Source organism: Cervus canadensis, chromosome 19 (assembly GCF_019320065.1).
Source record: "Cervus canadensis isolate Bull #8, Minnesota chromosome 19, ASM1932006v1, whole genome shotgun sequence".
Taxonomy (NCBI): Eukaryota; Metazoa; Chordata; class Mammalia; order Artiodactyla; family Cervidae; genus Cervus; species Cervus canadensis.
In genome coordinates, this window is record NC_057404.1 from 27152449 (window position 1) to 27169637 (window position 17189).

General features: G+C 34.5%; 1 protein-coding gene across 4 annotated transcripts in view; it reads left to right on the top strand.

Moving 5' to 3' along the window:
• The window catches only part of LCORL (ligand dependent nuclear receptor corepressor like), a 169735-nt gene that overhangs the window by 138425 nt on the left and 14121 nt on the right, over positions 1-17189 (top strand). For 2 of the 4 annotated variants that reach the window (XM_043438488.1, XM_043438481.1), the window contains exon 7: positions 2420-3114. The exons of 1 other annotated variant lie outside the window; for it this stretch is intronic. In XM_043438488.1, the coding sequence (XP_043294423.1) occupies positions 2420-3114 (695 nt within the window). One more of the 4 variants, XM_043438477.1, reaches the window with a different exon arrangement.

The window sequence follows — 17189 nt, forward strand, 5'->3', positions numbered from 1 at the left end:
AATCAAACAGGAAAAGGTTAGAAAAAATTTTAGCATGAAAAGCAATGGAGCTGTGAAACATACAATATTAAGAATCTTTATGTAGTTAAGTGAGAATAAATTCTAGATTGGAGGCTTATGTGTATTCAACTATTTACTCATACATTCGGTTTTTCTTTGAGATTCTAACATACAAAAAAATACAGAAATGAAAATAATTGAAGCCAAATAAGCATATTGTGGAATTCTCTAATTTGAGAACTTAGTTATCCGATATCTGAGAGAGATGTATAAAATCTTAATATCTGAATATCTAATTAGTAACTTTTTAAAGCTGTTCTTCATATGACATTAGATTGAAATTATTGGCCCCTATGATATTGTTGAGATTTTCGAAGTTCCACTATTAAAAATAATCAACTGAATAAGAAATTCTTAAAGTATAGACTTCTTGGAATGTCAAAAGGGAGCTATAAAAATCTTTCAATGATTTTCACAATAACACTAGTCATTAATTTTGATTAGTTCTGCTCTAGACTACTAACAGAAAAAATCACTTGAGCATTTCAGGAACTGTTACGAAAGCATAGTAATGTTTAAAAAATAGATAGTCTTTTTCTGAAAAAGTTTTATCTAATTTGCAAAATTTGCTTTGGTGTTTTTGCTTCTAGTCAAACAACAATGTTTTATGAAGTGTAGATACAACATTGCCTACTTATCTGTGAAACAGGTTAAACCAGTTTTAGGGAGTTATTTTTATGAGAAGCATGTAAATTCTCTCTTTAGTCATAGATACGTTTAATAGGCCATAACATAACTTTTAAACAAACGTGTTGGAAATGGACCTGTCAGAACTTTTGGGGTTTTCTTTTGCTTATGTGAAAATTATAGTTTTTAATTTGCTGGGAAAGAACAGAATACCACTTACACTCTTTTATTGACGGTTAACATTTACTTGTGCCTTTATCTCTACATATGTTTTCTGAGCTATACAGTAGTGAATCTTTGGAGTCAGTTCAATCATTTTATACTCCAACCATGACAAAATTTACAAAAAAATTATTTTCCAAAGGGAAGAGATACCGAGGTCATGTCCTGTCTTCATCTGTCTAGAGATGACAGTGGACTTCAAAATTTTTATTGTAATTTCATCTCTCCTCTCTGTTTGATAACTGCTTTATGTTAAATCCCACACTAGTTTTAGCAGCAAAACATTGGTTGAATCTAGTAAAATTATCTTTTTTCCAGAAAAATTTTTATCTAATCTGAAACATTTGCTTTGGTGTTTTTGCTACTCAACAGAAATTTTATAAAATGTAGATAACATGTTGCCTACTTATCTGTGAAACAGGTTAAACTGGATTTAGGGAGGAACTTTTTAAAATCAGTTTCACTTTCATTTTAAAGAAATTATTTAATTTTTAATGTTGGTGAATATAACCCTTTATTTAAGCAAAATACAGTCTTCTACTGCAGTTCATAGTCAGCATATTTCAGTTCCAACCCTAAATAAAATTTATACAAACCAGTAACTAACAACAACAAATATAAGAAATCACAAGTGGGAGGCTATTTTCATGTACAGAGTTTGGTGATATGTTTAATTTAAATAGATACTTTTCTGAAACAGAATTCTTTTAATATATTTTATTCTTCTTGCTGCTGGTATTGGATTAGAAAGATTTTTTTTTTATAGACTTATACATTGGTTGCTAAGTAATCCTGGGTTTTAGTTTCCATTAGATTTATGTTAGTTTCTGCAGTGGGATATTTTCCAGCATTTGAAATTAAATAATTAGGTAAGTAATGCCTTTAGTTTTGATGTAATTAATTTAGTATTTAAAATAAATTAAAAATAGATTACATTTTTAAATAGCTTAAATTTTTATTTTATTACTAGGTTAAAATGCCTGTTATATGAAATCTAAATCCCTTAATTTTCCTTTTGACTATACAAAACTTTTTATTAATAATTTTATTTTCACTACATTGAAAAATATCTATTTTAAATAAAGATAAGAAAGATTTTCTCCTACATCTTATTTATCTTATCTGTACTAATATGGACTGATAACTACCAAATAACTTATAAAATATTTACTTTACAAAAATTTTAACTCCTTCTGAAGCACTTTCCATTAAATATTCTTAATATAGCCAAAGCACTAAACATTAGCAATCTGTAAATATAACCATATCTATCAGTAGCAGCCTTTATATTACACAAAAAATAGGGTTTTGCTTTGACTCATATTTTGTCATGGGAAATTGTCATAAGTGCTTCATTATATTTTCGGTAAGCAATAATCAAGATGTCACTTTCACAGCTCTCCATAGGAATTAGGAGTCCAGCAATATCAAAATATCTATTTCAAGCTCTGTTAAAATTAATATTAGTATTTTTGCTGTAATTCATTTTTTGTTTGATTTTTATTTTTAGTTCAACTGCAAAATCAGAGGAAGCTACTAAAATGGAAAAAGGAAAATCAGCATTAAGCAAAGTTTTGGAATCTTTGTGCATACATCACCAGGAACAAGTTTTGGCTATGTTGAAATTTCTAGTCCAAGAGCAGAATGCTGCTTCTCTTTGCTGTTGTAATTCATCCTATACTGTGTCTTCAGAGTCTCAGAATCCCCTAATTGAAGATGATTTAGATGGTCTGTTCTGTAGTTGTGAATATAGGCTGGCAGAAAGAGGGCATTTACAGAATGAAAGACAAAGCCCTGGTTTTGTGCCTCTGCCAGTCTGTATTAAAGATTTACATTGTTTATCTTGCCAAACTGTAACTATTGAACACATTAAGACCATGGTGAATAGAGGAATTACAAACAGTTACAATTCTCACAGGTGTTGTTCTGGACTGTTAGCAGACATTCATTCCACAAAATCAGGCTTTCAGAGTCCTCTTTCATCAAGGGAAATATGTGATGTTTCAGTAAGTCTTCAAGATGTTTGTAGATCTCGAAGTCCCTCACCCCCACCATTATCACCTGTGCAGGCTGAAGGATTTGAAAAATTGAAAGATGTCATCTCAGAGTGTTCAGCCTTAGAAAATAATAGACTTGAAACAAACATTAACCAGCCTCCATCTCTGACACCAGCGGAAATAAGCAGTGATGAAGATGATCATGAAGGTAAAATGCCTAAAACTAAAAAATCCAGTAACTCTGATTCTTTGCTCTTAGAAGACAGCAATAATTGTACTACAAATCATGAAAAGGGTGAAACTACTATAATTTTTCAAGATTTAATGGATCGTATTAATGAAAAATTAAAATCAATAGAAACAATAGATATGACAAACCTTATAAAATTATCTAGCAGTGATTGCAATACAGATAATGATTTAAAATTGAGAGATTTAATAACCTCTCTTTTGCATAATGCAAAGGCCAGTGATTACAGTTTTATGGAATTACTGAGTCAACATGATAAAAAGATAGAAAATAAAATTATTCAGACAAGATTTCGAAAGCGTCAAGAAACCTTATTTGCAATGCACAACTCTCCTGACTCACCCATATTCAGAAGGCAGTCTTTACAGATAAAAAGAGAACTTGCTAGTCTTGATGAAAACTTTATGAGAAAAAAATACACCGGAAAAAATCCAAGGAAGTTTTTGCGCAATGATGAACTCTTTTCAGCAGACAAAGAGCAATTCTATCATTGCCAAGGACCTTCTTTACAAAATTCTAAAAGCCTGCAAGATAATAATCATGTGGAAACATCCTTTTTACCAGATTATGGATTACAGTCATTGCAACTACCTCTAAATAATTTAGAATCTAACTTGGCTTTTGATGCATTTTCAGAAAGCTTTAAAACAGCTTCTCCTGAGGAAATGAGCATAAGGAGGTCACAGGAGAAATCTGTGGCTAGGAAAAAGTTTTTGCAAAATCATAAAGAGAATCCAAAATTAGAGAATACTCAAACTCCTTTGAAAAGTGATGTCCCTGGACTTTTGAGCAGAACCAAACGAAATATTGTACCTCCAGGGTGGTATTCTATATATGTAACAAATAATTATGTTTTCAAAAAATCCCCTAAGGCCAAAAAAGTTTCTGACTCTACCAAAAGAAAAGACGCAGTAAAAAATATTCAGATTGAAAGCTCACATAGTATAGATTTAAACAAAATTGCAATGAATTCTAATTTACAAGTTGTTGTGGAACGTTTGGAAGATACAATAAATATGGCCAAAAAGTCTTGGAATAATCAGTCATTATCAGAAGGGTATAAAGCATCCAAGAAATTGATAGAAGTTGATGGTAAAGATCAACCTGCTGGTAGAAATATGACTCTAACTGTAAGTAGAATGACATGCAAAGAGCAAAGTTTATCAAAATCCATAGTAGCATCCACCAATATTAAAACCAATCATATACCTACAATAGATTTGATTAGCAAACAACTTAATAACCAGAAAAAGTCATCTGTTTTAAACACAAATAGCTTGATTTCCAGTGTTGAAAATGTACCAACAAAATATGAAACCATTGAAAGCTCTTCTTTTGCCACCTATTCTAGTCCTATCAAACTCATGTTTTTATCTGAGGTTAAAAGCAGTGAAGGAGTCAAATATACTTTAACTTCAGTCAGTAATTCCGAATCAAATCATGATTTTTCTTCTGAAAAGCAACCAACTCATCAAGTAACTGAAAACAGAAAAGAAACAAATGAGACCATCCCAAATGCTAACTCTGCAAATTATAGTTCTAATCTTAATGATGGTGACATTTTCCAAAAAGAACTAAACAAATTTAATTGTGCAAAAGAAACTGCAGAATCCTCTGCAGTGTTTACAGATGATATGAAGAATGATAACCCACAAGAGTTACCTAAAGAATATTCAAGCAATACGATTGATTCATCTTTTAAAAGAAAACCAGGTAGACCTAAAAAAATAGGTCCCCAGGTTGTGAAACAGATAAAGCGACCAATTGGAAGACCACCGAAACCTAAAACTGACCAAACAGACATCTCCATTTGCCAAAATGAGTCCATTAGTGCTGAAAAGAAAAGCCCAGAGTGTCTCATATCAGAAGTAAAAGAAGGTTTATATCAGAAGAGTATTATAGTAACTGTTATTTATGGAAGGTCAAGAAGAACTAAAAGGCATGTTTCTGAAGGAAGTATAAACAAAAGCAGTGGTGTGTCTTTAAAAAATAATGTTACTGATTTTCCAACAGAATATAATAGTCTCAGAAGTATTAGAGAATATGACACTGACTTGAGTGAAAGAATAAGTGCTATTTCAAGTTTGACTACTGAAAGTGAAATCTTGGGGTCTGGCTTTGAATATGTTAGACCTTTCAAGAACAAGTCTATGATACCTCAATCTTCCAAGAACATTATTCGACCAAATCAGAAGCCTTTGGCAATAATTAGGAAGCCTGGTAGACCTGCAAAAGTGAAAATCTCTGGCATATCTGTGACTATCAATAGAATTTCACCTCAGGAGAGAGAAGTGAGTATTAGCAGCTGCTTACCTCCTTTAGAACAAGAGAATATATTCCAGAAAAGTCTGCTTGAAGAAAATCGCCAGTGCAGCATGGATACAAGGCACACTGAAGCTGACAAATTCAAGAATGAATCGAAAAGTATGGTTGCTGCTATACCTTTGAGACATTCTATTAGGGACCGAAAACCATCTCTGCATTTCTTACATTCATTAGCATCTTCTAGTTCACTTATTTATAGAAATTCCCTGCTCCATAAGTCATATAAGCTCCGTTTGCAGAAAGGTAAAAGTCAGGAGGACAAACATAAGCAGTCAAGGATTAAAATAGCTTCCAAAGGTACGCCAGGAGCTAGAAATTCAAGGAATGCAAAAAAACATTTGGAAGATAAATTAATACCCATTTCTGAAGTATCCTTGGACCCTATAATTTCATCAAACCCTTTGCTCAGGTGGTGGGCTGCTTCTACTTCAAACGATTCCTTATTAGAGGAATTAAACAATAGATTTGAACAAATAACAAATGCTTGGGTGCCTGTGAGTGGAGATGAAGCTGAAAATTGTGTTCATAAAAAAAGAGAACCCATTGAAAATGATAACTTCAAAATAGCAAGCCCTTTGGAGACCTGTCTTTTAGAACTTGAGGTTTCACCTGTAAAAATGCTTTTTCAGAAAAAGTGTGATTTGAATGAACTCTGTACCTGGTTTATGCAAACAACAGAAACACAGTCTCTTTCACTAGTTAGAAAAGCAAATGCACGAAACCCTTTGGAAGTAATAAACACCAGAGGAATTAAATTAGGGACGAAATATTCTGATTTTAATACCAGCCCTTTCAGAAAGCACTTTAAAAAATTTGCACTATCTTCACCTTCAAAGTCAGCAGGGAAGTTGCATATACTGCATAAAATGGTTAGCTCCCCGCTTTTAAATGTGAAAAGTAATTTAACACTAACTAGATTAAAAAGAACTGAGTTTAAGAGGTTGCATCATGAAAGGTGGAGAAGAGAGGGAAAGCTGCACAGCCATGGGACAGGTGCTTGGATATCTAAAAGGAGGAACTTAAGATTTTTTTGCCAGAACCAACTTTTGAGTAAGACTGAGGGAGTAACAAATGCTGACGTCCCACTCCAAGGAAAAAACACAGTAGATAATCAGTTTATTTTCCCAGCTGAGATCAGGGATAACTTTTTGCAGCAGAGGTTGGCCATGTCTGATTTCAAAACACATGCTAGTTTAGAGAATAAATTTAACTCAGAAGCAAAGGAGAATGGAACAAACTGCAGCCGAAAAGAGTTTGAAAAGGGACCAAGACTAGGAAATGTATGTTTAAATAATTGGAGGTCAAAAACCTTAAAAGACTGTAGAATATTTTTGAGGAAAATCAACTATCTCGAACACAGAAATACTTTTAAGTTAAATACCATCATTTACTCTCCTGAATCTAACTGTGGAAATAATCGTCAAACTCACATAGAAGAATCAAAGCGCTTTACCTTAAGATCCCAGTCTGCTAGGCAAAATTCTTTTAAAAAGCAATCTAAAGAAATAGAAAATGCTAAAGCAAATAATCCTTCAAGCGATAAATTTCCTGCCCAACTTGAAAATAGTAAATTAAATAAATGTGTTAACTATGACAAGAATCCTGATAATTGTGAAGCTCTTAGCAAATTGAACAAAAGAAAAAGACCACCATGGAAGACCACAGAAATGTCAACAAAAAGACATAAACGACAGTCTTGCAACAGTGGACAAATGGCAAACTTTTATTCAAAATACCAACTAGGTAAGTTTTTCTCTACTTAATTTTAGTTTCATTGTAGGTGCCTTGAGTGAAATATTAGATGATGGATAGAAAAGGAACAGTTGATTTAGTTTTATTTCCAAAATATTTGGACAATCTAATTTCTTGGCACCTAGTATGAAACTCATGAAATTAGGTGCTGCTAAATGTCCCAGTGGACTTCCCCACATCTAAATGTGTCCAGGATTTCAAGAAAAGTATATTTGAGACATAGAAAGCTTCTAAAATATTAATGTAAATACTATCTTCTTTTGCATCTGATCTAATGTAAAATATAGAGAACAGTTTGACAAATAAATATGCCCAAGTAGCTATCTAAAAATTTACTACTACACTACAAGCTAATATATATTTATTGTCTAATGATAAATTAGTAACTTTGAGACCATCTGGAAGGTAAAAACTATCTCATGGTTAATTTGATAAAGACTGTAACACATAATAATAATCCTAGGGTATCAATTTCACATTCACCATTAAGTTGTTAGGCCCTTTGATACTGCTTTGGGAACCACTTTTAGATTCTATTTATTTAAAAGTGTCAAGATTTTTTTCCAATATGTCAGCAACTTATTAAATAGTTTTTTCATATCTGACATTGATTCCATGGGTATAAAGATGAGGATTTCTTTATGGAGATAATACATCACCTACCAAGGGAGAAAATCATATAGAGGTAATTTTAAGGTAATGCTAAATTCAGAATGCAAACTGAAATTACTTTAGCAAGTAATTATGAGCTTTACTCAGTTATACTAACCTGACATTAGTGCCTCAGGGAGACCGTTACCCCTTGAACCTAGCAAAAATGGGATGTAAACACTAGTTGCCATCATAACCAGTTCCAGTTCTGCTTCTTGATAGGTGCTAGACAATTTAGGATATGTAAGAGTGTGGTAGTGTTTGTTGATTTCTTCCCTGACATGAAAGAGTGAACGAATGCAGGGTTACTGGGTGACATTTGGGTATTTAAGGATATTTTATCATATGGTTGCATTGTTACATTGTGTATTTTAAGGGAGTCTTTTGTGTGGCCCGAGAGGTATTAGTGGCTTAATTTTTGTTATGTTTTTTAGAAACTTTTTTAAAAACTAAAAAAACACTTTCAGGTCTTAATTTGAAACTTCAAAAGCAGTAATTAAACTCAAGTTTTAATAGGTTAGAAGATTATTATGAACCCCAAAATTCAATTACTTAACTGAATAACTTTTATAATACCTATTTCAGTATATCTCACATGCAGTGATTAAAATTTTTAACTAACATAAATGATTAAAATTTTAAAGATGGTCAAATTAGAGTCTCCATTATTAAAGATGAATCAAATCTAAAAGTAATGCCCTTTGTTCCTTGGCCTAAGGATAACTAAAAGTAACACAACAAATAGTATGTCAGGAAAAAAGAGGAAGAAGTCTAATAGTTATTTTTTCAAAAGAACTTATAATTCACCTAAAAATACTTTCACGTATTTTTAAAAGATTGCCATGAATGGAGAATAAAATGTAATGTTTTATTTTTAATTCTTTACACCATCCTCATTTCATAGTAAAGATAGTTTGTATTGTCATTTCTCAACAGAACTGTATTTTGTTACTTCCAGCTTAACCATTGTATCTTTCTAAGGTATTAATGTAAATGTATTTTAATATGATTTTTCATCTCACTAAATATGATATCACCCTAGAAAAATAAGGTGGAAGATGCCTAACTGTTAATTTTTCAAATTAATTTCAAATCCTTTTGTAACATTTTAAAAAACTTTAGTATCAGGAGTTTTTCACATTTTCTCATTTTAAAAATTCATAGTAATAGTTCCTGTTCTACTCAAAGTTTTATTTATCTTTACTGATAACTTTCCTTTTTTGTTTTAACATTCTTTTTTTTTCCCACTCAATCAACAAGGACATTATTTTTATAAAGTTCTATTTATAGCAATATTTGTTATATTATCTGATTTTTAAATGTTTATTAAGGTGTTGTTTTTTTTATCATTATTCTTGATAATTCCATACTTCTTTTTGCCTTTTTGGAAATGACACTAAAATTCATTATTTTATATGTGTTTTTCTTCTTCATTGAATACATAGTGACTGGAAGTTTGAGACTTTTAACAATAGGACTTTTCTAGGAAAATTCCTTTGGCAATGTAATAATGAATTAATGGAATATTTCTGTTGATGAAGAGTTTTGCTTTTACTTACAAATACCTTGTTTTTAAACTTTTCAAGATTAACCATCCAGATATGGTTTAATACACAGAAATTTTAAACGTTATCCTTGACGACATTTGTACTGCTTTATCAACTGGAAACACGGAAAGGAAGAAGACGTGCAATTCTGTTGTATTTTTGTTTTAACAAATACTTAATGAATTCCTACAATACGCTCTTAGGCACGATAGAAGGTTCAAAAAGCTTTTTATCCCACTGAAGTAAGAAAACAAGATCTATATTGCTTATTTATTCACTATATAGAGTGTATTTTATGTTTTAAGTGTGATATTATATGTTTTAAGGGGATAGAACGGTAGAAATCATGTTTTGTACTCTCGAGGAGCTTACCATCTTATGCAGGATAGTGAATAGGCAATTCTGGTAGAAAGATGAGTGCTATGATGGGAGAGAGAGATGGACTATAGGAATACAGAGGGAAATTGAACCCAGGGTCAGAGAATTACGCAAGGATTCTTGTTTCTAAGCTGGAATTTGAAGAATGACAAAGTATTAGAAGTCCAGAAAGTATTTCAGGCAGAAGCAAATTGCATGGGGAAAATATGGTTGACTGGAGAGAGCAGAGTTGTGTGGAACACTGATTAATTTAGTTCATATAGCTAAGACACAAAATAGGAATTTAGGAAGGGGCAGGGGGTAGTTGAAAAAATGGCAAAATATAAAACTACTGATGGAGGCATAGCACAAATTGTGAGGTCAGCATCAGTTAATGAAAAAAAAAAAATCTGGAGCCCTAATAGTATCAGTATTGGGGAAGAATAGATATATTTGAGAGACATCCATGAAGTAGAATCAGTCTTAGAGAATAGAAGAATAAAGTTTAACATCAGGTTTTTGGCTTGGACATCGGGGTAGGTGATTGTAATAGTCACTTTAGGTGTTCAGTTTTAGACATATAAAGTTTGAGATATCTAGTGGGGTATCCAAGAAAAGATTTTAGGATGCAACTAGTTACGAGTTTTTGTTCAGGAGAGAGGTCTCGGCTTGAGATAAAGATTTGGGGGCCAGCAAATAATTCAAGCCATGAGAGTGAAAGGGACTGTTCAGTATAAAATGTGAAGAACATAGGGTCTCAAAGCCACAGAGTTACAGAGAAAAGAAAAGATGTGTACAAAAGGAGACTAATGAGAGTAGCCAGGAGAAAAGAGGAAAGCCAGCAGAGAATGGTGCCTGGAAGTATGTTTTAAGAAGGAAAAAAAACAACAGTGTAAAGTGTTAATAAGAGGTCAGTTCGGTCTTGAAATCTTCTATGTAGCACAAGAGGTTATTTTAAAGTCAGAACTCTTATGATTGAGTAAATGCAGGAAGAAGAAATGAAGAAAATTAGCACAGAAAAATGTAAATGGCAGATTGGTGAGGAAATAGGGAAGTAGTGAGAGGAAGCCCAGTTGAAGGATGTTTAGATGCCAATGGGAAGAAGCCACTGGAAAATGAAAGACTTAAGTAGAAAAATGAGATGGCAAGTAGGGGAAATGGAGTGAAGCCCCTGACGTGATAGTGGGATATCCTGAGAATCGTTATAGAGATTGGTTTTGGCCAGAAGAGTCCTTTCTCTCCTAAGACATGAGAATGCATGTGTGCATGCTAAGTTGCTTCAGCCATGTCCAACTCTGCGACACTATGGACCACAGCCCGCCAGGCTCCTCTGTCCATGGAATTCTCCAAGAGAGAATACTGGAGTGGGTTGCCATGCCCTCCTCCAGGGGATCTTCCCCATCCAGGGATAAAAGCCTCATCTCTTACGTCTCCTGCATTGCAGGCAAGTTCTTTTACCACTAGTGCCACCTGGGAAGCCAAAAACATGAGAATAGTGGGAATGATTTTTAGGAGGATGCAAATCAGTGTATAATTTATGGGGAGAATGTCTAGGATAGTAGACTATTTTCTATGAATCAAGAGGTAATCTAAGAGTTTTATGGTGAGTATTGAGCTCTGGATAATGTTTGAAATACTGTCTCAATAAGTAATAGGATTGAACACCTTGTGATTTTATCTCAGTTGCCAGAATGTAAAGCTTGGGAGAAAGATGGGCCATTATACTTAATAGTAACTGTGTTCACCAAGTGGGTGTAACAGAAGGAAAAGAGATCAAACTAAGAATTTATTCTTTGAATTATGATAAACTATGTGATCAAACTACTTCTAAGAAGTCTTTTCCTCATAGCTGCACACAGTATAGATTAGAAGGGAGGACAGAAGGGGTATGTGAAGGACCAGTTGTAAGAGACGGTTTTTGTGGTGATAGTGATCTAAAGTTACGTGTGACTATTGAAAATAATAATATAGACCTCTTTAATGTCAGTGTTGTTTGAGTTCCTAAAGCAAATGTGTGCCTTTTCCTAATTGATATACAGCTGGATATAATAAATGGACTTTGGACACCTCTGAAGTTTTAGGCCAGAATAACCTAGTATGTACTTAAAGCTACTATCCTCATATTATTTTTCCTAAAATGTTAAATTTTTCCATAAAAATTCAAATCTCAAGTTTACACTTTCAATTGGATTCTGAGATGACTGAAAAAAGTTCAGTTTGTCAGTTTCTCCGGTTTTGTCATCTGTCCTCAAAAATGACTTTTCTCTCTATGTATATATATTTTTTTCATTCAGAATTCTGATTTTCACTGAGATATGGGTGATTTGAAATTGATATACTCTTTTAATTACCTAAAACTGAAACTAACCACTCATCCTTCTCTGGTCCTGCCAATGAACATTTTACCATGTTTTTCTGAGTCCTAACTCAAGATATTCTTTTAAATTTGTATGGTTGAGGCAACCTCAGCACAGAATATCCTTTAACAGTTAAAAATAAAATTTAGAGTTACTTCATGTAACGTTCAGCATCATATTACCTAATGGAAATTATGAAGCACTAGAGTAGATGATTTTCTAAATTTCATTTTGATAGAAAAATGTTTCCAGATGATTCAGTCACTTTAATCTGGTTTACTACACAAGCATTCCAAAGTTATATTCCAGGAAAGACTGGTCCACCAAGATGTTCTGTGTGCAGAGTGTTCTGTAGTCGAGTAACATTGCCAAGTGCTCAGTTCTTTCTTGCGCCTACTGAATCACAGTGCCCCATTAGTATGTTAAAACACGTTCTCCAAACTTTCTGTCCCGTAGAACATAGCTTGCACACTAAGTCACTTCAGTTGTGTCAACTCTGCGACCCCGTGGCTCATCTGTGCATGGGACTCTCCAGGCATGAATGCTGGGATGGGTTGCCATGTCCTTCTCCAGGGGATTTTCCTGACCCAGGGATCAAACCAGTATCTCTTAAATATCCTGCCTTGGCAGGCGCCGCTAGCGCCACCTGGGTAGCCCCAGAACATAGTTTTGGCAACATAATTAGGAAACACTGCTCTACATAGTTTCCTTCTAGGCTTTCTCTGTACTTACTGTGATGTTACCAGAAAGAATGCAGTGACTATAAATATATAAGTTAATTTATGTACTAGACTTGTTCTTGTACTTAAATTGTTAGAGTAATCAAAATTAAATTGTAAGTGCTTTACTAAGATTCACCATGAAAAGATGACTCTAGTAAATACATTCAGGCCAAAATAATCACATTTTGATAAATCTGATTTATAAGTTTCATTTTTGTATAGATTTTATTTCATAATCAAGAAAGGAAGTAGCAGTCAGTTCAGGTGGCTTTCCTTCTGTATTAAAAACCATGAGAAAATACCTTACGAGTTTAGGAAAACATATGAGATCAGAGTCTCCTTGAGTCTTAATTAAACCACACTCTTAATTTGGTCAGAACTGGATAAAAAAAGACATTTTAATGTAAAAAAATAATAAATATATCGACCTGTTCTTTTTTACATGGGCTTTATATTACCGTCTTATTACTTGCCAGTGCCATCAGTAAAAATGTTAAAACTGTGACCCAGTAATTTAAAGCATTCTAATGAAATAAAAAAGGCTTTAATAAAATGCATTCTGTTTACATTTAGATATTTTCCCCATCATTGTAATTTTCATAGAAACTGACTAAAAAGAAGAGTTAGGTTTTAAAGAGTTTTAGTGTAGTATTTTTGCTATATGAAACAGCTATTTTGGTAATCCCTTATCTTTTTTTTCCTAGAATTTTTCTCACATATCTTATATCTCATTGCTTTGTCAACCATTACAGAATATTCTGCTTTACTAATTGCCCCATATCTTTAATGGAAAACTATTCCATTTATTCAACAAATATTGTATATTTTTCTTTTGATCTACTGGGCATTGTTAGACATTAGAGTTACAAAGTAACTCAGGGAACTTAGCAAAAAATATTTCAAGTTATTTTTTCAGTTTGACAACATAATTAGTAAAACTTGAAGAAAGATAATTTGGTTGACTCACCCTATTAATGGATATGAAGTACAGCACTATTTTCAAACAAGATTAACTTTCCAAATTGCGTCTGTCCCCCAGCCTGCCTTGTTAGTAGTTTTATTGGAATATTGCCATGATCATTCACCTATGTGTTTTATCTGTTGCTGTTTTATGCTGCAGAAGCTGAATTGAGTAGTTGCAACAGATCCTAAAGCCCACAAAGCCTAAAATATCCTGACCCTTTGCAGAAAAAGTTTGCTGACCCATTTTTACTGGTAGAATTTTGATGTGATGTGACTAGAAAAAAATTTATTGTCTTTTTTTTGTTTTTAGTAAATTAAGATTATTATATCCAGTTCATTCCCAAAACCCATCCACTCCCTCCCTGTTGTCCACTCTGTCTTTCCACACAATCCACTACATTTCTGACATGTAGTTATTTTATTTTTTCTTATCTCCCTGGGACAAGACCTGTCTGTATCCAGCAGAGTGGTGCTGGGGGAGCCATCAATGCCAGTTTTGTTCTGTTTTGTAAATCTTTATTCTCTCCCTGCAGCCTCCAGACCTGCTTTGTCTATCTGAGGTAAGTGGTTCAAGGGTCACCCTTCTCTTCCTTAACCAGCTGCTACCACCTGTTAGAGATTTATTTCAGTACTTCACACCTTAAATTCCTGCCTCAGATGTTCTCTTCTCCGCTTTTCTACCCTTTTATCTTCTCTATTCATTTAGTAATTCAAAATCTTTAGTTCAGCCCTCATGACTACTGTATTTTTCTCATTTGTCCTATACTGAGCTGAGTATTCTGTGATTATCATAATAAACAGCCTACTGAATTCACCTATTGTTTAATTACAAACAACAACAACAACAAAGGCAGAGCAGGTATCTGAATGATTTCATCCTGTCATGTTTTTTCCTCCTTGTTTTTGTTAATTTTAAGCAAGACCTTGGCTTCATTTTTTCCCCTCCAATTCCATTTCTAGGCAACCTGGAAAATTCATTTGTTTGCTTCTTTGTGTGTTATATAAATGTATAGAATGATAGATTTTAGAAACCAGTATCTGTAGACCCCATTAATTTATTCTTTCAAAAATTTTTGTCTCCTGTGTTCCAGGCAGTATGGTAGTCATATGGAATATGAAGGGGGACAAAACCAGATGTCACTCCATTCATGGTCAGCTTTGGAGAGGCAGACATTTGAGAAAACTTAAACAGATCTTACAGGTTCTTAATTCATAGGTGGTGCTGTGAGAATGGGCTTCCGTTTTAGCTCAGTCAGTAAAGAATCTGCCTGCAGTGCAGGTTTTCCGGGTTTGATCCCTGGGTTGGGAAGATCCCCTGGAGAAGGAAATGGCAACTCACTCCAGTATCCTTGCCTGGAAAATCTCATGGACAGAGGAGCCTGGTGGGCTGCAGTCCACGGGGTCACAAAGAGTCGGGCACGACTGAGCGACTAACATTTACTTACTTACTTACGATGAGAATTCCTTATAGGGAGATCTTACCAAGTCAGCAAAGTGAAGGAAGGCTTCTCTGAGGAAGTGTCCATTGAACTGAGCTGTGAAGAATGAGTAGGCATCAACTAGGCCAAGTGGCAGAATGGGGAGGGGAGGAATGACTTGCCAGGAAGAAAGGAGTGAATGTGAAAAAAACATGAGGCTTGGTATTCCTCGTGGAATTAGAGAGATAAGACTTGACTGGTGTGTCTTGAGTCAAGAGAGAAGGAGGAGCATGATGTCACATGTGAACGTTGAAGAGTATGTCAGGGGCAGACCACGCAGGTTCTCAGAAGCCGTGTTTGTGTCCTTTCAGTGGCTGATTTCACTCCACTAGTCAGGCAACACCAGTGCCTATCCGGGGACTCTACTGACCCAGGTTCTAAGAGGACATTCCATTTTTTGGTGGCAACACAGTTGTATCCGGTCCTGTATGGCCTCTAGGTATTTTCCATCTGGTCCTTCTCAGTGGTCTTTTTCAGAGCCTTGGAAAACATGTATGTCTGATCAGTATTGATCTGCAGACTCACAGGGAGCTCTGGAGCCAGCTCTCTCTGCCCCTCTCTTTCCTGTTCTCCACACATTCTAGTCACCCTGGACGCCTCTACATCTAAACTCTGTCTTCCCTTTTCAGGAAGATTCCCAAGCTCTGTTTGGGTTCCTCCTATATTGCAGTCTGGAAACTCTCTAAGCAGTAAACCATAGCAAATTTTAGGACTTATCACCTTTTATTTCCTTTTTTTCAGGAATCACAGTCATCTCTACTTTCTGTCATCCTTTATCTTAGAAACATTATTTCATTTATTTAGTGTGCTGTTTATAAAGTGAGAGGGCAGATTCTTGTTACCTCATCATGGTCAGAAAAAAATGTCCCAGATTAACTTTTTAACAAATATTTATCCAACTGCAGTATGCTAGGTGATAATGATAATATACTGAGCAAGACCAACAGGGATTTATACTTTCATCAAGCTTGTATTTTATTGGGAGGGGGAAAAATAGAAAACACAGGCAGTGGTAAAATCTGATGAAATTAGGTGATACAAGGATATTTTTGTAAAGCTGCTTTAGGGTTAGTACTCAGAAAAATTGAGATAACTAGAATATCATTGATAACAGAAACTGAGTATGGATGAGAGCTGACAGTATAAAAAAAGAAAGCATGGGACTCCAACTTGAGAAGTGGCAACATGCATTAGCCAGGTAGAGTGGGATGACTTGAATTGACAGGAAGAAACGAGGAAAAGCAGTACTGAGTCTCAAAAAAAAAAAAAGAGTATGTTTAGAGATTTATTGTCTCACAGTTCTGGAGACTGGAAAGTCTAAGATCTGGAGGATTCTGTTTCTGGTGAGAGCTCTCCTGGCTTGCAGGACACTCTCCCATTCTATGGTGTCTCCTTTTCAATAGGAACTTCAGTCCTGTTGGATTATTGTTGTTGTTGTTCAGTCATGTCTGACTCTTTGCAAACCCCATGGAGTGCAGCACACCAGGCTTCCCTGTTCTTCACCATCTCCCAGAGCTTGGTCAAACCCATGTCCATCGAGTTAGTGATGCCATCCAACCATCTTGTCTTCTGTCATCCCCTTCTCCTCCTGCCTTCAATCTTTCCCAGCATCAGGGTCTTTTCTAATGTGTTGGGTCTTTGCATAAGATAGCCAAAGTATTGGAGCTTCAGCTTCAGCATCAGTCCTTCCAATGAATATTCAGGATTGATTTCCTTTAGGATTGACTGGTTTGATCTTCTCGCAGTCCAAGGGACTCTCAAGAGTCTTCTCCAATACCACAGTTCAAAAGTATCAATACTTCAGCACTCAGCCTTCTTCTTTTTTTTTTTTTTTTTTTAATCATCCAACTCTCACAGCCATACATGACTACTGGAAAAACC